The sequence below is a fragment of the Anomaloglossus baeobatrachus genome, chromosome 3, assembly GCF_048569485.1.
Source record: "Anomaloglossus baeobatrachus isolate aAnoBae1 chromosome 3, aAnoBae1.hap1, whole genome shotgun sequence".
In the NCBI taxonomy this organism is placed as follows: Eukaryota; Metazoa; Chordata; class Amphibia; order Anura; family Aromobatidae; genus Anomaloglossus; species Anomaloglossus baeobatrachus.
The window spans coordinates 591,091,222-591,115,806 of NC_134355.1; the positions used below are offsets into that span (position 1 = coordinate 591,091,222).

Below are 24,585 nucleotides of genomic sequence, written 5' to 3' on the forward strand. Positions count from 1 at the left end.
AAAAGTTTTTGGAAGCTGCTGTGTTTTTATACTATGTTGTTGTTGATGGAATTTGCATTCGAATTCAGAAGGTTCCATGGACCGGATCACAGGATTACAACTACAGGAAATATATTGCTGTCATTCTGATAGACATAGTGAATGCATAGTATTGGTTTATTGCAGTTGACATTGGGGAAAATGAATGTTACTTCTCTCAGGAGAAATCACTGGCTTTCACTCATACATGTATGCTACTTTGACTACTGCCTCTTTACTGATGCTGCACTACCGAGCCTTCTGTCAGTCAAAATGCCTGGTCATGCTTAGGCTATGTACGCATGATGCAGAAAATTCATTCACAAAAAAATGCACTTTGTGGCAGAAAAGCTAATCTTTTGCCAGAACCTGTGGCAAAAAAAAACGCTTGCATTTTTGGGGCATTTTTTGCATATTTTTTTTGCGTATTTTCAGTGTATGTTTTTTTTTTTTAGTGAAATCAATGGCTGGAAGGGCTAAAAAAACACAGGACAGAAACAAACAAAGCATTGACATGCTGCAGTTATTTGTCAACCCAAAACTACAGGCAAAAATAAAAGAAATGTGGACAGCATTTTTAATTCTCATAGACATTGCTGGGAGAAGGAAAAGCATGCAGTTTTGGGCAACAAACTGTAGCAAAAAAAGTGGCAAAAAATGCAAGATGCATACACAGCCTAAGGCCCGTTTCACACGTCAGTGAAAAACACAGACGTTTTTCACTGGCGTGTAAAACACGCACATGTCCCTACGTGTGCCGAAAATCACGGCACACGTGGGTTGTCTAAGTGCAATCCGGGCTCCGTTCTCCGTGGCCCGTGATTGCACTTAGAGATTCACTCACCTGCGCCAGCTCCCGCTGTCCGTGGTGCTGAATCCTCCCACGACGCAGCATCCGGCCGGCGGTGACCCCTGCAGGAGCTGCTTCCGGGTCGGCTGTGTCGCGCATAATGAATATGCGCGACAGTAATCAGCCGGCACAGAAGGAGCAGGGAGGACGGGCTGCAGAGGACATCGCTGGACGCCGGGTGAGTTAAAATGTTTATTATTTTAAAAGCACATTTTTTTCTGGCACGTGTTTCACGGACCACACCACTGCGTGGTCCGTGGAACATCAGTGATGCCAGAAAAAAATGGACATGTCTCCGTGCAGCAATCATGCACACGCGGGTACGCTGCACGGAGACACGGTATAAATAAATAAATAAATCACGGTACGTTTGTGCTTTTTTTTAAACGTACCAGAATCACTGACATACGCAGACCCATTCTAATGAATGGGTCTGCTCACACGTCAGTGATTTGTCACTGCACGTGTCTCCGTGCAGCGTACCCGCGTGTGCGTGATTGCTGCACGGAGACATGTCCATTTTTTTCTGGCATCACTGATGTTCCACGGACCACGCAGTGGTGTGGTCCGTGAAACACGTGCCAGAAAAAAACGTGCTTTTAAAATAATAAACATTTTAACTCACCCGGCGTCCAGCGATGTCCTCTGCAGCCCGTTCTCCCTGCTCCTTCTGTGCCGGCTGATTACTGTCGCGCATATTCATTATGCGCGACACAGCCGACCCGGAAGCAGCTCCTGCAGGGGTCACTGCCAGCCGGATGCTGCGTCGCGGGAGGATTCAGCACCACGGACAGCGGGAGCGGGCCAGGTGAGTGAATCTCTAAGTGCAATCACGGGCCACGGAGAACGGAGCCCGGATTGCACTTAGACAACCCACGTGTGCCGTGATTTTCGGCACACGCAGGGACATGTGCGTGTTTTACACGCCAGTGAAAAACGTCTGTGTTTTTCACTGACGTGTGAAACGGGCCTTAGGCCTCTTTCACGTCGGGAAAATCACGCACGTTTTTCAAGGACGTGTCAAAGGTGCGTATTGCCCTCCGTGTGCCGTTTTTATGGCACAATGTGTGTTCGTGTGCTATTTGTGCTAACACACGGAGAACAGGAACTTTCTGCTCACCTGCCCCTGGCGTTGCTGTCCGTGGTGCTGATCTACAGGCTCCATTCCTGCTGACTCCCCGCTGCTGCAGCTTCCGGCTCGCAGTGGGGTGAATATGCAATGAGGATAATGAGCGGGGATCGAAAGCAAGTGACAGCAGCGGCAGAGACTGCAGGGCTGGAGAAAGTGAGTATGGAAAATCATTTTATTTCACAGACACGTGTGTTTTCTCCAGAGCATGGCGTGTCATATGGATCACATCCGTGCGGTCCGTGTGTGGTCCATGTGACACCCGTGATGCCGAAGAAAAACGGACATGTCTATGTAGCGCCCCTGAAGCCATCAGGGTGCTACAAGGTTCTGCATACCCACCGGGATGCAGGGCTTACCCCCTTAGGGACCCAAAACCTCAGTGCCGGTAACACCAAAAACCCAGGTAAACCCAGTTTTCCCCAACAAATCCCCCATACAATGGTTCTGAGCTAGGGTAGGACCAATGGATGGCCACCTAGAGATGGAGCCACTCCAGTCCACTAGTTGACCAGGTGGGAGGGGCAGACTGTGGAGAGTAGTCGGGAACACAGGAAGGCAGTAATGAGAAGGAAGTCTGCAGTGAAAGAAAGCAGACACAGTGAGAACAGTGCTGACAGTGGAAGGGTGAAGGTGTGACTGAGCAGCGTCCTGACTCAGGTTGACGGTGACCTGGTACCCAGAAGAAGTGGTTGCCAGTGGAGTACGGTGGAGTACTACCGGAACTATGAACCAACGGGGTACAGGACCCTAGGACAGGAAAAAGCTTTAAGCCGACCTGTTAACACCTGCACAGCAAAGGGGACCATCAAGGACCTTGCTGACCCTAAAAAATCCAAAGACTCAGTAGCAAAGGAAAAACCGGAGACAGGACCACAGACTCCAACCCCACAGGGTTCACGCTACTATCAGGCGAACCGAAGTGGACAAACCACAGAACGAGGACTTCAAGTGTTCTATACCATGGAGACCCACTTACCAGAGACAGGTGCAGGGAAAGAAGGTAACAGAGAACCAGACTGGCACTGGGATGAAGGGGACCTGAAGGAGAAATCAACCGGCCTCGGGCAACAAGTTAACATCTCAAGTGAGTAAACCCGTTGCACTGAATACATGTCTGGACTCCCTTCTTCTGACGCCCACTGCACGATACACCCTGTGGGACAAAACCCTACTTGCGGAGGGACTACAATACTAGCTGCTGATACCACCAGCCCCAGTAGAGACATTCTGCACCGGTGACTCCCTAAACTTAGCCGCAACACCGCAAGTGGTGTCACGTATAAACTTTATCAACAATCCACTGTAAATATCCCCATTACAAAAAGGTCCCAGGGCATATAACCGGGAAACGGCCATCCCCGTGACATTCCCAAGAGAGTCACTGCCCGGAACCGAGTACCCCATATCCCTGGGTGCTACATCTACGTGTGGAGAACACGGGCACATGTATGACCCACATGGTCCATGGCAAAACATGCACGTGAGCGCAGAACCATTGATTTTAATGGGTCTACGTATGTCAGTGTCTCTGGCACATGAGGAAACGGACCAAACACGTACCGTAGACACGGACGTGTGAAGGAGGCCTTTCAGCCACCGCTCACAGTAGAGAGCGGTGATTGTAGCACACCTATATGACTGAAGGTCAGCAGTTCCTGAGAGGAACAAAATACATTTTCTCTCATGTACTGCACTTTCAGTAAAACAGCAGTACACCTTCAGAATTCTATTAACCTTCAGATTAATCTTATATCTGCAGGTTAATAGTGATCTCTGACCTGACAGGTTCCCTTTAACCACAGGCTTATTATGTTTGACAGCTGCTCCATTGCTACTTGACAAAATCTTTCTTCTTCTTTGATGTTGTATTATGTTTAAACATTTGCTTTCCTTAGTTAAAGCTTTATTAATGAGTTTAACTGTCAACCATGTCGACTACAGAAATGTGCTATTCATGTGTCTGTACAGTGTATATATATATATATATATATATATATATATATATATATATATATATATTCTCCATCTCCCATCTCTCTGATAACTACATAGATAATAGACGTACGTGTATATTACACAAGGTACAATATAGCATAAAACACTTTGTTAACATTTCCAGAAGTGAAGATGCCTTACTAATTCAATAATTTAATATATATTTTCTTGCTTAAAATTATAGTTTATCACCTGCTAATCTTGTGTGTCTACAAAGACCCAATAGGAGTATAGCTCTACATAATCTGACAAAGAGTGGAATACAGAAAAGGGTCAAAATGCCGCAATGCTGTAGTAAAGAGTAGTGATGGGCGAACCCGAAATATAAAGTTCGGGGTCCTTACTGAACACATAGTGTTCATGCACATGATCCCGAACACGAGCTTTCTGGGAAGCTAGTGTTACAGTTCGGGTCCAGGGGCTGTAAAAAAAGCACATTAATAAAAAACATTATGATTATACTTAGGGGCACTTTGCACACTACGACATCGCAAGCCGATGCTGCGATGCCTAGCGCGATAGTCCCCGCCCCCGTCGCAAATGCGATATCCTTGTGATAGCTGCCGTAGCGAACATTATCGCTACGGCAGCTTCACATGGACTCACCTGTCCTGCGACCGTCGCTCTGGCCGGCGACCCACCTCCTTATTAAGGGGGCGGGTCGTGCGGCATCACTGCAACGTCACACGGCAGGCGGCCAATAGGAGTGGAGGGGCGGAGATGAGCAGGATGTAAACATCCCGCCCACCTCCTTCCTTCCGCATATTCTACGGAAGCCGCGGTGATGCCGGTAGGAGATGTTCCTCGCTCCTGCGACTTCACACACAGCGATGTGTGCTGCCGCAGGAGCGAGGAACAACATCGGACCGTTGCGTCAGCGTAATTATGGATTTCGTTGACGCTGCATCGATGATATGATTACGACGCTTTTGCGCTCGTTAATCGTATCATCGAGCCTTTACACACTACGATGTCGCATGCGATGCCGGAAGTACGTCATTTTCAATTTGACCCCACCGACATCGCACCTGCGATGTCGTAGTGTGCAAAGCCCGCCTTAGGCTATGTGGGCACACTGCATTCTAGCTTGACACATAAACTGCAGCGTCTTGACAACTGTAAACACTGCGTTTGACAAAAAACATGCATCCAAAACGCATGCATTTTGGATGCATTTTGAATTTGTTTCAAATGCATTTTTGACAGTGTGTTCTCACTCGGCTCTGCTACATCCCTACATCCCCATAGAGCTTGTCTTTTATTCCAAATAAAGGATTTTTTGGATGTGTGTGTTTATTTTCTTTAACTTACAGGTTAATCATGGAAGGTATCTCAGGGAGACGCCTGCCATGATTAACTTAGGACTTAGTGGCAGCTATGGGCTGCTGCCATTAACTCCTTATTACCCCGATTGCCACCGCACCAGGGTAATCTGGGATAAGCCGGGTAGAGCCCCGGGACTGTCGCCTCTAATGGATGCGGCAATTCCGGGCGGCTGCTGGCTGATATTTTTAGGCTGGGGGGGCTCCCTATAACGTGGGGCTCCCCATCTTGATAATCCCAGCATTCAGCCATGTGGCTTTACCTTGGCTGGTATCAAAATTGGGGGGAACCGCATGCCATTTTATAAATCACTTATTTATTTATTTTATTGCACGATATAGAGCTGCCCACTGGCGGCTGTGATTGGTTGAAGTGAGACAGCTGTCATTCACGTGGGGGCTCATCTGAATGCAGCCAATCATAGGCACCGGTGAGTGGAGAAAGCAGTGAATACGAGATGGCATAATGAGCGGCCGGGATTTTCAAAGCTGGAGAAGCTGCCGGAGCTTTGTGACAATTGCAGCGCTGCACGACTGATTGGTGATCGGTGAGTATGAAAGAGAGAGGGAGAGACCGACAGAGAGGGAGAACGACCGACCAACCGACAGAGAGAGAGACCGATACCGACAGAGAGAAAGAGAGACCGAAAGACATGCAATTTGTTTATCAAAAAAGCATGCAGAACGCAACAAAAATGCAGTGCAAGCGCACAGCTGAACATTTTGGTTGCGTTTTGACACACCTCATTGATTTCAATGGGTGGAAAATGCAACCAAAATGCACAAAAGAAGTGACATGCTGCTTTTTTAAATGCATCGATTTTGTCAAATATTTGGCATCCAACATGCTGTGTTTAAAAAAGCAACGTACGAATTTGCTGACTTCTCAGACTGCTGAGGAAGCAGAACACATGCATTTACGCTGCTGTTTTAAACGCTGCGTAAACGAGGGAAAAAACACAGCGTGCGCACACAGCCTTACTGTTCCCGCGACGCATCCTGTAGACCCGCTCAGCCGATGTCTCCCTCCGCTTCTCCTTCCGCGTCCGATCATTAACTTCCAGTGGTATTCACTTCATTGCTCATCACTCGGCAGTCGTCGGCTATTTTCGGCCGTGTTTGCGGTGACGTCAGGGTTCACCTGAGTCCATGAGCCATGGACTCGATTGAACTTTGAGTGTCACTGTGCGAGTCTCGCAGCAGTATCACCCGGCGCGGTGCTCACTCTCCTGACAGGAGCGGGTCAGCTGCATGTATTTCCATACAGCTGAGGCGCTCCTGTCAGGAGAGTGTGCGCCGTGATGGGTGATACTGATGTGAGACTCGAAGGATTCATACACAATTGGAATCATACCCTCAGTGTCAGCCTGCTGCTCGCTCTGTATAGACATTTGTCTGGAAAGAGCGATAAAGCAGAGCTGACATGGCTCTCCCTGTGGACTGTGTCGGACTAAGTAGTTTTTTATAATAAAGAAGGAGTCTCTAAATAATTTTTTATGTTATTTCTAATGTTTTGTGTTCTTTTTTTACAGTTTACTGGAAATTCATGGTGGCCATGTCTAATTTGGCATGACACCATGAATTTCGGGCTTAGTACCAGCAGACAATACAAAGCTGGTATTAATCCCTTTATTACCCAGCATGGCAATGCCATCAGGGCTGCTGTATGAGCCGAGTAAAGCACCTGGAAATAACGCTAAGAAACAATGCGCCATTTCCAGTGGTAGCTGTGGAGAATCCCAGTCCCCAGCTGCCTGTTTTTACCTGATTGGTGATAAAATACAGCGGGAGCCCACAATTTGTTTTTAATTATTTTCTTAAATAATTAAAAAAAAATAATTGGCTTCCCTGTATTTTGATTGCTAGCCAAGGTAAAGGCAAGCAGATGGGGGTGGCAGCACGTAGCCATCCGCTTTATCTGCGCTGAGAATCAAAAATAAAGCTGAGCGCTACGTCATTTCTTTAAATTATTTATTTTTATACAACCATATATTGTGCGTATACAGTATATACTGTGTGTGTGTCTGCCTGCACTGCACACTCAAACTCATTGTAACTAAGCCATTATACTAGCAAACACTGAGTGAACTTAGTGGCATCCTAAACGTGGCTATTGGACTTCTGTATAGTCCCACTAGTGCAAAGATATTTGCAGCACGTCTGCCTGCATTGCACACTCAAACTCATTGTTACTAAGCCATTATACTAGCAAACACTGAGTGAACTTAGTGGCATCCTAAACGTGGCTATTGGACTTCTGTATAGTCCCACTAGTGCAAAGATATTTGCAGCACGTCTGCCTGCATTGCACACTCAAACTCATTGTTACTAAGCCATTATATTAGCAAACACTGAGTGAACTTAGTGGCATCCTAAACGTGGCTATTGGACTTCTGTATAGTCCCAGTAGTGCAAAGATATTTGCAGCACGTCTGCCTGCATTGCACACTCAAACTCATTGTTACTAAGCCATTATATTAGCAAACACTGAGTGAACTTAGTGGCATCCTAAACGTGGCTATTGGACTTCTGTATAGTCCCACTAGTGCAAAGATATTTGCAGCACGTCTGCCTGCACTGCACACTCAAACTCATTGTAACTAAGCCATTATACTAGCAAACACTGAGTGAACTTAGTGGCATCCTAAACGTGGCTATTGGACTTCTGTATTGTCCCACTAGTGCAAAGATATTTGCAGCACGTCTGACTGCATTGCACACTCAAACTCATTGTTACTAAGCCATTATACTAGCAAACACTGAGTGAACCTAGTGGTATCCTAAACGTGGCTATTGGACTTCTGTATAGTCCCACTAGTGCAAAGATATTTGCAGCACGTCTGCCTGCATTGCACACTCAAACTCATTGTTACTAAGCCATTATACTAGCAAACACTGAGTGAACTTAGTGGCATCCTAAACGTGGCTATTGGACTTCTGTATAGTCCCACTAGTGCAAAGATATTTGCAGCACGTCTGCCTGCACTGCACACTCAAACTCATTGTAACTAAGCCATTATACTAGCAAACACTGAGTGAACTTAGTGGCATCCTAAACGTGGCTATTGGACTTCGGTATAGTCCCACTAGTGCAAAGATATTTTCAGCACGTCTGCCTGCATTGAACACTCAAACTCATTGTTACTAAGCCATTATACTAGCAAACGTCTGCCTGCATTGCACACTCAAACTCATTGTTACTAAGCCATTATACTAGCAAACACTGAGTGAACTTAGTGGCATCCTAAACGTGGCTATTGGACTTCGGTATAGTCCCACTAGTGCAAAGATATTTTCAGCACGTCTGCCTGCATTGAACACTCAAACTCATTGTTACTAAACCATTATACTAGCAAACACTGAGTGAACTTAGTGGCATCCTAAACGTGGCTATTGGACTTCTGTATAGTCCCAGTAGTGCAAAGATATTTGCAGCACGTCTGCCTGCATTGCACACTCAAACTCATTGTAACTAAGCCATTATACTAGCAAACACTGAGTGAACTTAGTGGCATCCTAAACCTGGCTATTGGACTTCTGTATAGTCCCACTAGTGCAAAGATATTTGCAGCACGTCTGCCTGCACTGCACACTCAAACTCATTGCAACTAAACCATTATACTAGCAAACACTGAGTGAACTTAGTTGCATCCTAAACGTGGCTATTGGACTTCGGTATAGTCCCAGTAGTGCAAAGATATTTGCAGCACGTCTGCCTGCATTGCACACTCAAACTCATTGTAACTAAGCCATTATACTAGCAAACACTGAGTGAACTTAGTGGCATCCTAAACATGGTTATTGGACTTCTGTATAGTCCCACTAGTGCAAAGATATTTGCAGCACGTCTGCCTGCACTGCACACTCAAACTCATTGTAACTAAGCCATTATACTAGCAAACACTGAGTGAACTTAGTGGCATCATAAAAGTGGCTTTTGGACTTCTGTATAGTCCCAGTAGTGCAAAGATATTTGCAGCACCTCTGCCTGCATTGAACACTCAAACTCATTGTTACTAAGCCATTATACTAGCAAACACTGAGTGAATGTAGTGGCATCCTAAACGTGGCTATTGGACTTCTGTATTGTCCCACTAGTGCAAAGATATTTGCAGCACCTCTGCCTGCACTGCACACTCAAACTCATTGTAACTAAGCCATTATACTAGCAAACACTGAGTGAACTTAGTGGCATCCTAAACGTGGCTATTGGACTTCTGTATAGTCCCAGTAGTGCAAAGATATTTGCAGCACGTCTGCCTGCATTGCACACTCAAACTCATTGTTACTAAGCCATTATACTAGCAATTTATGCTGCCAGTTTAAGGGCCGTAGTTGCATTGTCAGGGATAATTATTGTTGTTTATTCTGCTGTTAATAAAGCTAGACCACCGCTGCAATCTACACCACCTCTGAATTTTTACTACAACATTTTAAGTGCACATAAACATGAGTGGCAAAAGGACAGATGCTGGTGGAAAGGGGAAGAGGCGTGTTGTGTGTCGCCAGGGGTTAAGGGGATACCCAGAACCGGGCCAAGGGGTTGCTTCTGGAAAGGGGATCACGGTGTCGTGACCCGGTCCGTGCTCCCTGGTTCCACAATAAAAAGGGGGGTTATGTTCGTGACGCCACCCGTGGAATGTGATCAGAGATGACCACCGCTGCTGCAGAACCTCCGGGGTGATGGAAGGCAGCTTGAGATGGGACGGCTCCCCACGGGTAGAGCCTTTTCCCCGGGGCAGTATGTTAGTCTATGGGGGGAGTGCAGGACACGAGCACAATAAACAGGCAGACTCACGGTTTTGCAGTTTCTTTGTCTTTTACTGATGATGGTATTCAGCAGAGTACTGTCCACGGAGTCTGTGAGGGGTTCAGGGCTTCTCCCACCCAGCCGGGCCGTTTTGGCTTCCTTGCCTGCACTGTGTGTCTGTGGCCCTGCTGCGGTATGAACTATGCAGCTGGCTCTGCTCTGCTCTGCTCCTAGGTACCGACCTGACAGGCAACTCGAGTCCTTCCTAGTATGTTCCTGAACTCTCCTATGTTGCTTGTGTCTGTGGTACAGGTGAAAGATCTGGAATCTTCACTTCTCTGGTGGTAACTGTGCAGTATGTAACCTGCAGTCTCGGATCCAGCATCCGTTCTGTGTGCTCCACTGGGATGAACTCAGCAATGCTCTGTCTCCCAGGAATGTTCCTCTGTGTACGCTTTCTCCTTTCCTCAGACCCTCAGCTAGGCCTGGAATTGGTCAGTGGATCCTGAGGTGAGCTAAAGCCAGCTCCAACCTGCAGAGATCCTTTCTCCTCAGTCCTCTGCACTGAACTTCCAAACTGAAACTACTGACCATTTCCTCCCCCCACCAGAATGTACAGGGAAGCAGCTTGGTCTCCCCCTTCTGGCCAGGAGGTCTTGGTGTTGTGTGTGGGGAGTTAACCCTTTGTGTTGTTACTGTGGCAACCCTGGGGTGCCACATTCCCCCTTAGTGAAGAACAGTACTCCGGGACTGTGAAAGAAACAAACAAGTTATGAACAACAAGTGTATATATAAATACAGAGTCTCAAAAGGAAAAAATACAAAAACCTTAAAGCTCAAAAAGAGTCCAAAATGTTCAAAAATATGTAAGTGTTCATACAGTATAGTCTCTGTAGGTACTGGGCTTTTGGTCTTAACGTTGCAATTAAATAAACATTTAAACAACCAAACGCTTCTTAAAGGTGTCTCTACTCTGGTCATAAGTGCAGTAGACCTCACGGCCCTCGGGCCACCAACAATGTGATCAAGTTGTAACTCTCCGTGCTGCCACCTTACACCACTCTTCTCTCACCTTTTCTGTACACTAAACTGTTACGGTTTCTCATATAAACATTATAACATATATACACTTTATATGCAATTCCACATTAGTCTTTATATCTTGCTGGTATCTGACCCGGAGTACTACGCTGTGATCTGCGTACTGTTGCTGTACTGGGTGTACTTAGCATAATGGTGTGGGTGGATGTGTACCTATTTGGTGTTTCTGGTACTGGTGAGGATGGGGGGCTGACTGTAGGACTGGCAAGCTCACTGGGACCAGGAATCTGTTCTTCCTCTACGGTTTCAACTTCCAGTTCTTCTTGTCTTGATACTTCTTGTGGTACGAGTTCTGATGCTGGTTCCGCCACTTGAGGGAAGGCGATCATTGGGACTACTACTGCTCCATAGTAATTTGGCCATGTTTTTGGGAAATCTCCTAAGACTGTATGGAATACATCTTCTTCCTTCTTGACAGGTTGTACCTGTACGGGTAAGGTGACTTCTGGTGTCTTCAGGGTTTCAGGACATGGTTTGAGTTGATCTCTTGACACGACAGCTGATGTCCTTCCTTCATCCTTACTGATGAGACACACTTTGGGATTATCCATTCTGGATGGTAAGACTGTATATGGGGTGGTTTCCCACTGATTATCCAATTTGTTTGTGCGCCGTTTCCTCTTGAGAACTTGGTCACCAGGTTGCAATGGGGTTGCTAGAGCATGCTGGTTGAAGGTTCTCTCCTGTCTTCCCCTAGCTTGTTGGAGACTTTTCTCTACGCACTCTTGTACTTGGCAATACTGCTGCTGATGTAGGGTATCCCAATTGGACTCTTGAACTTCCGCATCTGGCTTCAGAATTCCCATATCTAAATCAATTGGCAGTTTACCGGGCCTTGCACGCATGAGGTAAGCGGGGCTGCAGTTTGTAGAACTCACCGGGACATGATTGTACAAGTCCACTGGGTCTGGCAACTTCTCTGGCCATTGATTTCTTTCTGACTCTGGTAAGGTCTTCAACAGGTCAATCACAATATGGTTCATCTTCTCACATAAGCCATTTGTTTGGGGATGGTATGCTGTTGTGCGGATCTTTTTACAGCCATACATGTTGCAGAATTCTTGGAAGATCTGTGATTCGAAAGCTGGACCTTGATCTGCAAGGACTTGTTCTGGGTAACCATGGGGTCTGCAAAAGTACGTCTGGAATGCTTTAGCTGCTGTTCTAGCTGTAAGGTCTTTCACGGGTACCACCACTAAGATGCGTGAGTAATGGTCCACGATGGTTAAGGCATAGACATAGCCAGACCGGCTTGGTGACAACTTGACGTGGTCTAATGCGACTAGCTCGAGTGGTTGCTTGGTTACTATGGACTGGAGTGGAGCTCTCTGGTTCTGTTGATCCTTTCTTCTGAGGTTGCACGGTCCGCATTTTCTACACCAATCTTCAATTGATTTTCTCATGCCAACCCAGTAGAATCTTTCTCTTAAGAGCACTTCCAACTTTTTCCAACCAAAATGACCAGCACCGTCGTGGTAAGCTTCCAGAACCATCTTGACGTCTCTCTTGGGTACGATGATCTGCCAGACCAACTCATGTGTTTTTGGATTGGTGTGCCTTCTACAGAGCTTCCCTTGGTACAGGAACAATTTACCTCTCTCTTTCCAGAGATGTTGTGTCTCAGCTGGGGCATTCTGATTAGGGTATGCACCTTGTTGTGTAAGCAGTTCTTTCACTAGCTTCACAGCTGGATCACTGTCTTGTGTGTCAGCCCATCCGTGGTGTGCTAATGGGTTGAGAGTTGCCTGCTGTTGTTTTTGGTAGACACTTGGTTGATACCGTCCCACCTTAGGACAGTGAAAGGCCGGCAACTCAATTTCTTCCAGTCCCTCCGGTTCCTCTTCCACGTTCCCCGAGTGTGGCATCCGGGATAAGGCATCTGCATTCCCATTCTTGTGGCCTGCCCTGTACTTGATGACAAAGTTGTAGTTTGACAGTCGGGCTATCCATCGCTGTTCCAGCGCACCTAATTTTGCAGAGTCCAGGTGGGTCAACGGATTGTTGTCAGTAAAGATGGTAAATTCTGCAGCTGCCAGGTAGTGTTTGAAACGCTCTGTTACAGCCCAAACTACTGCCAGTAGTTCTAACTTGAAGGAGCTGTAATTCTCTGGATTTCTTTCTGTAGGCCGGAGCTTCCTGCTTGCAAAGGCAATAACTTTCTCCTTGCCTTCCTGCTTTTGAGACAATACTGCTCCCAGTCCTACGTTGCTGGCATCCGTGTACAAAATGAAGGGTTGATGGTAATCTGGATATGCCAGGATCTCTTCTCCTGTCAGTGCCCACTTCAACTTCTTAAAGGACTCTTCTCTCTCATCACTCCACTGGAAAGCAGGATTTCGGGCTGCAGACTTCTTTGACTGTCCTACCAGGATGTCTTGTAGGGGAGCTGCTAGCTTCGTGAACCCTTTTATAAATCTTCTATAGTAGCCCACCAGTCCCAGGAATTGCCTCACCTCTTTCACGCTGGTGGGTCTTGGCCAGTCTCTTATCACAGTAACTTTTTCAGGATCTGGTGCTACCCCTTCTGAGCTCACGACATGTCCCAGGTACTGTACCCTTGGCTTTAGAAGGTGACACTTGGATGGCTTGATTTTCATGCCATATCCAGATAAGGCTTCAAACACTTCTGCCAGGTCTTGTAGATGCTGTTCATAGGTCTTGGAGTAGACTATGACGTCATCCAGGTACAGGAGGACAGTTTCAAAGTTCTTATGTCCTAGACAGCACTCCATCAGTCGCTGGAAGGTTCCAGGTGCGTTGCAGAGTCCAAACGGCATACAATTGAACTCACAGAGGCCCATCGGCGTGGTGAACGCTGTCTTCTCCTTGTCAGCCTCTGCCACAGGAACTTGCCAATACCCACTAGTCAGATCTAGGGTGGAAAAGTAAGTAGCGGATTTTAATGCAGCCAATGACTCTTCTATCCTAGGTAATGGGTATGCATCCTTGTGTGTAATGCGGTTGATCCGTCTGTAGTCTACGCACATCCTCATGGTCCCATCTTTTTTCTTAACTAGCACTAGTGGGGCTGCCCAGGGGCTACAACTGTCTCTTATTACCCCTGCTTCTTTCATTTCTTTGAGCATGTCTTTGGCGCATTGGTAGTGAGCCGGTGGTACTGGTCTATACCTCTCCTTTATGGGTGGATGGTTACCTGTGGGTATAGTGTGCTCTACCCCTTTGATCTGCCCAAAGTCTAATGGGTGTTTGCTGAATATTTGTTCATATTCTTTCACTACCCTGTATACTCCATGCTTTTGATGGGAGGGTGTAGAATCGGTACCTACATGTAGCTTTTGGCACCAATCCTCCAGCTTTCCCTCTGAGCCATTGTCCTCCGCCTGATTTGACGGCTTCAAGGGCTCAACGGTGGTGATGGCGTTGTTATCAACCGTATATAGCTTAGCCATGGTAGCATACTTAGGTAGGGTGACCTCATCTTCCCCACAATTTAGAAGGCGTATTGGCACTCTTCCCCGATGTACCTCAACTATTCCTCTGGCCGTCAGTACAGTGGGCCTACTGTCTGAGTGCACGGGTTCTACCAGGGCCTGATAGTCTCGCCCTCTGATGCCTATTGCGGCTCTACACCAGACCAGCATTTCTGTTTTGGGAGGAATTACAATAGGTATTGGGTCACTTACCCTTGCACTGCCAATTTCACCTCCTGACATTTCTACCTGCTGCTTCAGCATCAAGTCTTTAATTTCCTTCTGCAGGAGTCTCTGTTGCCCAGGTTTGGCAGTCTCAACGATCTGCTGCAAGACAGTAATTACCTCTGCAAAACAATTTTCAATTACATTCATTCCTAGCAGCATAGTTGGTTCACGTTCTCGTCGGTCAACATCAACAATGATAATACCTTGTTTCTGCAATTCTACTCTCCCAATCTTAATGGTCATTTCTCTGAAACCAACCTGTGGTACTAATTCACCATTGCTAGCCCATATATTCAATGCAACATTAGATGGACCACTGCTAACGTCTGAATCAGCCCAGTACCTCTTATAAAGGACATGCGGAATTGATGTTATTTGGGAACCAGTGTCCAGCAAGGCATTGAGCGGAATGCCATCCAGCACGATGGGGATGACTGGACGTCCCCCCACATACTTGTCGTGCCAGGGTGAAGGACCTTGAGAGTTCATTCCTGAGGAGCGGCCCGCCTCCCCAGGGGATCCCCATTTAAAGCACATTCACGGGCAAAGTGACATGGCTCATTGCAACGGCGGCAAATGGGCTGTCCATCCGGCTGGTAGCGGTCGCTGGGTCGTCCTCTCGTCGCTTGGTATCTCCTAGGCCTCATCCATGGGACATCCTCCTTGCTGGTCGCCAGCTCAATCTTGGGTGCAGACTTGGATCCACGCAGCTCCTGGACGATTCTAGCCATGGAAGCAACAGTGTCTGTAAGGGCTTCAAGCTTTTGATGTAGAGCCTCATTAGTGATCGGCTCCAGGTGGTTAGCAGCAGCCGCTGACATGGCCGATGTCACTGGCACTACTGGCTGCTGGGGTGCCACTGTAAGGTGTTGAACAGAGTCTATATCCTGCGGCTCCTCCACCTGCTGGAGGCGGATGGCTCTATCCTTTAGCTGGGCAAATGTTAGTCCTGGATCCTGGATCACCATCATGCTCAGTTGTCCCCGGTGGGAAGGGGATGAGAGTCCATCCAGGAATTGGTCTATCAGCAGCTTATCTGCTCCAGGGGCTAAGGCAGGTTCTGCTAATTTAAGTGCTCTGAGCGCCTCCTGTAAGTTTAAGGCAAAGTCTCTTGCGCTCTCTCTAGGTTTTTGCTTGCATCCAAAGAACCTCATTTTAGCCCAGCTGCCAGCAGTGGATTCAAAAGCTGCTTTTAGTCCAGCTACTATATGCTCTACAGTGTCCTTTGCATCGTCCGGCCAGGATGTAGCCTCCCGCTGGGCATTGCCGGTTAACTGTCCCATAAGCATACCAACACGCTGGGTTTCTGTCAGGGGGTACATGCTGTAGTAGATTTTTAGCTTTCCGATAAAGTCATTAAGTGTGTTGGGCTCACCTGAGTACTGCGGCAGCCACACTGCACCCGGGGTGTACGGCATCAGGAACGGCATGATAGGTGCCGCTGCACCGCCGGGTACAACAGCGTCTCCCTGCTGCGACATCTTTGCGCCCCCTTAGTTAATTTCACCAGTCTTCTTGACAGCAAGCCTGGGACACTTTTCTGCGTTTTCGTTCGGGTCGCAGCACCGAGCGCACCTCCTCTGCAAGCGGTAGGCGGAGTCTTAGTTTAGGCGCGATGTTTTCCCGCGCGTAGCAGGTAATGGCGTGATTAAAGATGGCGCCTGGAAAATTTTACCAATGATGTTTTGGATTTTTCCAGGTATCTTTGCAAAGTTTAAAGTCCGTTCTTTGTTGCAACAATTCACAGTGCAAGTCTTTTATGCGATGCAATAAGTCTTTACAGGCACACGTCACCCGGGTTGCAGCCGGGTCCAGTCCGCATCCTGTTCGTGACGCCAAAGTTGTGTCGCCAGGGGTTAAGGGGATACCCAGAACCGGGCCAAGGGGTTGCTTCTGGAAAGGGGATCACGGTGTCGTGACCCGGTCCGTGCTCCCTGGTTCCACAATAAAAAGGGGGGTTATGTTCGTGACGCCACCCGTGGAATGTGATCAGAGATGACCACCGCTGCTGCAGAACCTCCGGGGTGATGGAAGGCAGCTTGAGATGGGACGGCTCCCCACGGGTAGAGCCTTTTCCCCGGGGCAGTATGTTAGTCTATGGGGGGAGTGCAGGACACGAGCACAATAAACAGGCAGACTCACGGTTTTGCAGTTTCTTTGTCTTTTACTGATGATGGTATTCAGCAGAGTACTGTCCACGGAGTCTGTGAGGGGTTCAGGGCTTCTCCCACCCAGCCGGGCCGTTTTGGCTTCCTTGCCTGCACTGTGTGTCTGTGGCCCTGCTGCGGTATGAACTATGCAGCTGGCTCTGCTCTGCTCCTAGGTACCGACCTGACAGGCAACTCGAGTCCTTCCTAGTATGTTCCTGAACTCTCCTATGTTGCTTGTGTCTGTGGTACAGGTGAAAGATCTGGAATCTTCACTTCTCTGGTGGTAACTGTGCAGTATGTAACCTGCAGTCTCGGATCCAGCATCCGTTCTGTGTGCTCCACTGGGATGAACTCAGCAATGCTCTGTCTCCCAGGAATGTTCCTCTGTGTACGCTTTCTCCTTTCCTCAGACCCTCAGCTAGGCCTGGAATTGGTCAGTGGATCCTGAGGTGAGCTAAAGCCAGCTCCAACCTGCAGAGATCCTTTCTCCTCAGTCCTCTGCACTGAACTTCCAAACTGAAACTACTGACCATTTCCTCCCCCCACCAGAATGTACAGGGAAGCAGCTTGGTCTCCCCCTTCTGGCCAGGAGGTCTTGGTGTTGTGTGTGGGGAGTTAACCCTTTGTGTTGTTACTGTGGCAACCCTGGGGTGCCACATGTTGTAAAAGGAAAGAAAGGGTTTGTCCGTGGGGAAGGTGGCAAAGCTCCATTAACTGGTTTTCTCCTCCTCTGCATATGGTTTCATTTACAGGGAATAACGGTGACCATACATTGTCCAGAATAATGAGGATATCCACAGACATACCACTAGAATAGAAAACGTATTCCGTGTGTTTTTTGACATCTCTGACAGGACTGTCAGCCTTATTCTGCTCTATACGGTACACTACTCGGTGCTGAAGTCAAAGTGGACATAGTCTCATCCGTCCAGACAAACCAAGCACCACTGCATGCACAATCTATTACATCCCAGCTCAGGGACTAGTCAGTAACATCTGGCCGGACTAACTAGTCTTCCCTTAACTACGTCACACATGAACTAAGAAATAAGCCTTAGCCTGAAATTCAGGAATAGTCCCCAGTGTGTGATAATTAATGAAGTGATTCAGAATTGATCCCCTGATGATCCCCTGTATTGCGTTAGGGGGGGTGAAACGCGTCGGAAGAGTTTGAGGGGGTCCATAAGCTAAGTGGACCTCTTTACTCTTACCTAACAGTTGTAAACCTATGCAAGGGAAACCGTGTCCCATTGAAGAACCTTGACAACTAACGCAGAAATCAGTCATGTTGTTTGTTTAATTGTGGTTCCGTCCTGCACTACACCTTATCACTTTTTTCTGGTGATGGTCACCCCCGCTATAGGCTTTTAGGACAGTGAGGGATAGCGTATCGATAGGAACAGAAGTTGAGGACCCTGGGATTATGCGCAGGAGAAATAACGTAGGATTCATGTGGCGCAGGAGTATCCTGATACTTATCTAAGAAAACCTCTGTACCCTGTTCTCCCTTACAAACCATTTGTCCTGAGCCTATCCTCTGGCGAGGGTTGAACACTGGTCAACACCTGCACTAATTGTCTTTGTCTTATTTGTGGTCTTGATGATAAGAGAGAGAACATCACGATTGTTCTGTTTTAGAATATGTATCGAATAAAATATATTTTTTTCTGAGAGTAGTGTAAATTGGTGGTTTTTTGGTAATTATTACTACCTCTAGCATTAACCTTGTGGTTCTAGCCTCCTTTTAAAGGCCCTGCACTCCCTAACAGGATATTGCATCAGTCAGGGTCAGGTATATTAGGAGCTTCCTGCCTGGAGGGCGTCGCCTGTTTGTCGAGTTTTGCAAGCTAGAAGTCCAGGTCCCTTGTGCCTTACTCGTACTAAAACTTTGTCTCTTCTGTAGAGCCTGCTCTGCCTCCGTAACCGGTCCCTGAATCCAGTATTGCCAAGAGGTTCTCCGGTGTCCGTCGGCGGGGAATCCAACCACCGTTTCGGCAGCCTGTGCCTTTCTGGTATCTCCGACTTCACCCAGCTGCCTTCCCATCACACCCAGCTAACCCGGATCCCACCTGAGCTTCCTAACCGGCACCCATACTGGACTCCCGTAATTGTCTCCGAGGACTCTGTGGCTCCAAAGACTCCGTTTTACCCTTTCCCTGTGGGACGCTACCCCGGTTCCGCTAGTACTCCGGCTACCGTGTACCTAGGCCCTCTGGTGGGGTGACTGGACAGTCCCTGTATAGGGGTTAGCTCCAGGTTGCTTCACTGGGGGAGTCCGGTACACGTCCCAGAGGATCCACCATCACTCGGACCTAACACTGTGTAGAACATAAAAAACACTTTATAATACTCACCTAGAAGGTTGCTCCGGTGCAGACTGGTCGAATGATTGTCTCCATTCTCCGGGATCAGCGCCTCCTCTTTCGGCCATCTTTGTTCTTCTTCTGAAGCCGGCGTGCATGACGCATCCTACACACTTGCCGGCACTGAGGTCCTGCGCAGGGCAGATCAAAGTATTGTAGTTCGCCTGCGCAGGACCTCAATACCGGCCTGTGTTCATGACATAGGATGCATCATGCACGCCGGCTTCAGAAGGAGGACCAAGATGGCCGAAAGAGTAGGCTCCGGTCCCAGAGAATATAGACTCCCATTCGACCAGTCTGCACCACAGTGACCTTCTATGTGAGTATTATAAAGTGTTTTTTATGATATATGCAGCACCCTGGGATATGCTACCCCAGTGATCTGCAGGATCCTAAGGCTTTCTGGAACACCCTATGCTGACAACCCACACCTCACACACAGGTAGGGGCACATTCCCTGAGACCTGGGTGCAGCATGTAGAGGGTTAACAGTGGTCAGATGTGAGAACCAATCCCTTAGCTGTTAGCCTGGGAAAGGGGTGTGGCTTGTGGGAAGCAACAGGTGTTGATAGGCAGAGTTGTCAGAGAGGAAAAAACGACAGTTGAAGGAGTGACAGTTGAAAGGAGCTAGAGAGTGAGAGGGGTGTGAGGATTGTGAGGAGACCCCCAAAAGGCGACTAGGAGGTATTAGCCTGAGGGTAGACAGATCCCAGGCACTACGCACGAGGGGGTACTGGACCCCAGAGTAGATGACAGCTGCAGGCGGTCTGCTGATCCAGCCGTGTGTGGTGACTTCCAGGGTACCACACCACCCATAGGCTCAGGGACACAGCCTCATATATAGGACCCGAGAGAGGGCACAGAGAAGTAGCCTACCCCACAAGGGACCGCGAGACCTGTCATACTGGGCCTGGAAAGACAAAGGATCAGAGCGCCACAGGTCACCAACAGCTTCAGGCAAGGGGACCATCAGCTCTGCATGTGCACGGAGGGCTCAACTGGGACTCACGTCAGCACTGGGGCAAAGGAAAGTCAGTTAACCAGCCGTGCCAAACTGCACTTGCAAAATCCAGTGAGTAAATTACCAGTTAATCTGCAAGAACTGTGTCGTGTTTATTACTGGCGCAGCACACCTACATGGGACTTAAGCCCCTACTGGCGGAGTGTGCGAACACACTTGCTGCTATACCATCTGTCCCTAAAACCAGAGCAGCGGCGGGACATCTTATTACTGCAACCCGCCAGTGGCGTCACAAGTGACATACCAAATAATCCTGTTACCGAGCGCCCCCCCCCAGGTAACGGAACCGGGCACGGCCACCTGTGATGGTGATCCCCATTATCCACCGCCCCGAACCGAGTATCCCAAGGGCCTGGGGTGTGGCAGCGCTCTACAATATACACAGTGGCCTGGGCTGTTATATACAATATGTTAGGATGCTGTATATAAGAGCCCAATGGTGGTGGCCGCAGTTTATAGGCCCAAATTCTGGTGAGAGGTTCCCTTTAAACTTCATTAATGCTATATGGAAAATACTTAGAAAGATGAAAATACTTAGTACATAAATTAGCCTCAGTGTGTTTTTAATTAATGCCAGATCCAACTTGCAAACAAATTTGTAGACTTTTAGTCCAAGAGAGACATGAAATTAGGATAGCGTCCCATCAAAGAAAGGTGACCTTGCCGCAATTTATGGGCTCTCATGAACTAGCCAATTTATGCATTAAGTACCTTAATTTTTCACAGTATGTTCCACGTAACATTAATGCAGTTTACATTTCATATATTCTCTGTTTGCATATATCTTTATGCTTACAGATTGCTATTGTATTCTTTTATTTGTGTTAAAAATCTGGATAGCCATCCAAAGTTAAAGTCCATTTTATAGGATATACACAGCTTGTAATTCATTTTTTTACTTAAAGGGGTTCTCCATTTTCAGAAAACCTCTCTCCCCAGCTGCACTTTACCCACCCTCTCCAGGTCCAGTGTTGAGTCACTGCCCTTGCTCCTAATGTCTGTTATTGTCTTCAATGCTGACTTCACGTTGACATGACTGAAGCCAATAACTTAGCTCAATGGCTCTACCTAAGTAAATGTCAGCAGATCTGACCAGAAGAGAAACAACTGCTCTACTGATGTGAGGTCAAAGAATGCAAGAGAATTGCTGGAAGGAGAGTTCTGTGACTACTCTGTGACTACTACGAGTCGGTAAAAATAATCAACAGGCAGAACAGGCAGGTAGTTAGCAACTACCTCCCGGAAAGTACTTATCCCCATAAAAAAAAATAAGCAAAGACCCAGATAACCCCATTACCCAGTGGTGTATATAAAAATCATGGGGCCCTATAACAAAAGTTGTATCCCCCTCCCAACAAAACAAACCCCTATATATTCAACAGATTTATATCTCCATCTTTTCTAAACCAAGGACATTTATTGTGGTATAATTTCTGTAACTATTGAAACCCCTGAGTGTCCTCACTAGTCATATTCCTTTTATGACCATTATAGAATATGCTGATTCCATAATTAAATGCAACCTATTAATTTGAACAGGGGATGGATCAATAGTACATGGCCATGGCCACTATTGCATTAAGGGTGCGCTCACACGAACCATATGACTAGCACGAGTATCTGCTCGCATCACCCGGCGCAGTCGCACACTCTCTGGACAAGAGCATCTCAGCTGCATAGAAATACATGCCAACCCGCTCCTGTCTGGAGAGTGTGAGGCCGTACCGGGTGATGCGAGCAGATACTAATGCGAGTCATACGGCTTGTGTGAGCGCACCCTTACAGAGGTAATCTATCCTCCGGAATTGTGAATAGTTGATCGGTATGGGTGCTGGATGTCACACCCCAACCGATAACACATCTTAAGGACAGTTCTTCAATATAAAAGTCTTAGACAACCCTTTCAAGTTCATAAACCTGTATACAGCAATTATCAAATAATTTAGAGTATTAATGAAAAGTTTAAAAATAATAATAGTGTGATGGAAATCAGTTCACTGTATCCATTTTACTTTCAGATTGATCCACAAAAGCAGTTGCACTGGACCCACGTCAGCTCTGATGCCTGCAGGTTAGCTCTGATCTGGAAGCATGGGGGCATGTATATGGATACGGATTTCATCTCAATACGAAGCATTCCCTACAAGGACTTCTTGGCTGCACAATCTTCTCAGTTCTCAAGCAATGGTATTTTTGGATTTTCTTCTCATCATAATTTCACCCAAAAATGTATGGAGGACTTTGTTCAGAATTATGATAGCAGAATATGGGGACAGCAAGGACCATATCTCTTTACCCGTGTTTTAAAAACATTTTGTGATATACCCAACTTTAACACAACTGAAGATGTCATGTGTGGAAACATTACCTTCTTCAATCCCCAATGCTTCTACCCTATATCGTACTCTTCGTGGAGAGAATATTACAAGGTTTGGGACAAAATGCCACCTTTCAATGACTCCTATGCTTTGCATCTCTGGAACTACATGAACTCAGGTGCAAAACTAACAATGGTTCCTGGAGATAACACCTTAGTAGAACATCTCTACAAAGAATACTGTCCTTCTGTATATAATTCAATACTTAGGAATGAGACAACTTACCTCTGAACACTACCCACTATTTATAAACCTATTTTTGCACATCAGTCCAGGTTATCCAGTTAACGACTGTGAAATTCCGCTACTAATTTGTCAAATCCTATACAAATTTACCCTGAATAGACTTATATATGTTAATGTATAGCAACTTTTAACACATTAATTAAAAGATCCTGAACATAAGGTTAAGTTAACACATCTGGAGTGAACATCTGGTGCGGCACAATGGTAATATCCCCTGACATATGCTACATGGACAAAAATAATGGGACACATCTATTTTTTAATACACATGAAATTGCAACAAGTATCAAGCAACTGAGCACATAATGCACGAATGTTGTTATTACTGTGCCAGCATTATATCATAAGTCAATATGAGGCTTTGGATGAAGTGGTGTAAAACAGCCACCACTAGACACTGGAGTAGCAGAAACGTTCTGTGGAGCGATGGATTGCATTTTTCTATCTGGCATCTTATGGACGAGTCTGGGTTTGGCACATTCCAGGATAATATAACCTCCCTGACATATTGTGCCAAATGTAGAGTTTGATGGATGAGAGATAATGCTATGTGGCTGGTTTTAAGAGATAGCTTGTGCCCCTAAGTTACAAAAAAGGGAAATCTTAATGTTTTAGCATATCAAGGGATCTAAGGGGAAACCTCTTCTCCTTGCAGAGACTGACAAACCAATCTGGCTGCCAGTAAGAAGTCATATAGCTGCAATGCTCCTCTGGGAAATATACAAATTGTCTCTTCAGGAAGGAAGGAGACAAACTCTAGTGCCATCTATTGGAAGTAGCAATCCTAAAAGTCAAAAGTGACTCTCCAACAAGCCTTGTCATATGACAAGGCTTGTTGGAGAGTCACTTTTGACTTTTAGGATTGCTACTTCCAATAGGTGGCACTAGAGATTATCTCCTTCTTCCCTAAAGAGATAATTTTAGCATATCAAGACTCTTTGGATAATTGTTGGCTTCCAATTTTATGGGAACAGTTTGGTGAAGGTATATTTCTTTTCCCACATGACTCTGCCTTATTGGACAAAACAAAGTCAAAAAAGGCATTTGTGTTAAAAGACTTGACTGACCCACAAAGAGCCCTGATCTTAACCCCATTGAATGCATTTGGGAGTAATTAGAAAAGAAACTAAAAGCCTTGCCCTCTCATCCAACATTAGTGTCTAACCTCATAAATAATCTTCTGAATGAATGGCCAAAATTGCCCAAATATAAACTTCATAATCTTGTAGAATAGCTTCTCAGAACAATGGCAATTGTTTTGGCTGCAAAGTGAAAACCCACCCCATATCACTGCTTCCTGTGGGTGTAGTGTTTAGGTGTCCAAAATTAATAATGGGCAGACCCGGACTGTGAAAGTCCAGACCCTTGCGGGTTCAAAGGTACCCAAGTGAAATAAAATACAAAAAAGCACCCACTTTCACCAATTTTTATCACCCAAAACACCTCTGCAGGTCCAACATAATCCACATGAGGTCCCACATCGATTCCAGCTCTGCTACACCTGAAGTCACAGAGCGCTGCCATAGAACATGAGCTGCGCGAAGAGCAGTGATTTCACTCAACTTAATTGCAGCCACAGCTGGAGGTTCCCAAAGTCCTC

At 46.7% G+C, this 24,585-nt stretch overlaps 1 protein-coding gene across 1 annotated transcript in view; it reads left to right on the plus strand.

Annotated features, from left to right (window-relative positions):
• The window catches only part of LOC142295623 (alpha-1,4-N-acetylglucosaminyltransferase-like), a 63,669-nt gene extending 39,928 nt beyond the window's left edge, over window positions 1–23,741 (plus strand). Inside the window, exon 2 of the mRNA XM_075338723.1 lies at window positions 22,380–23,741. Coding sequence (XP_075194838.1) covers window positions 22,380–22,970 — 591 coding nt within the window. The 3' untranslated portion in view covers window positions 22,971–23,741. The remainder of the gene's footprint in view (window positions 1–22,379) is intronic.
• The last annotated feature ends 844 nt before the right edge of the window (window positions 23,742–24,585 follow it).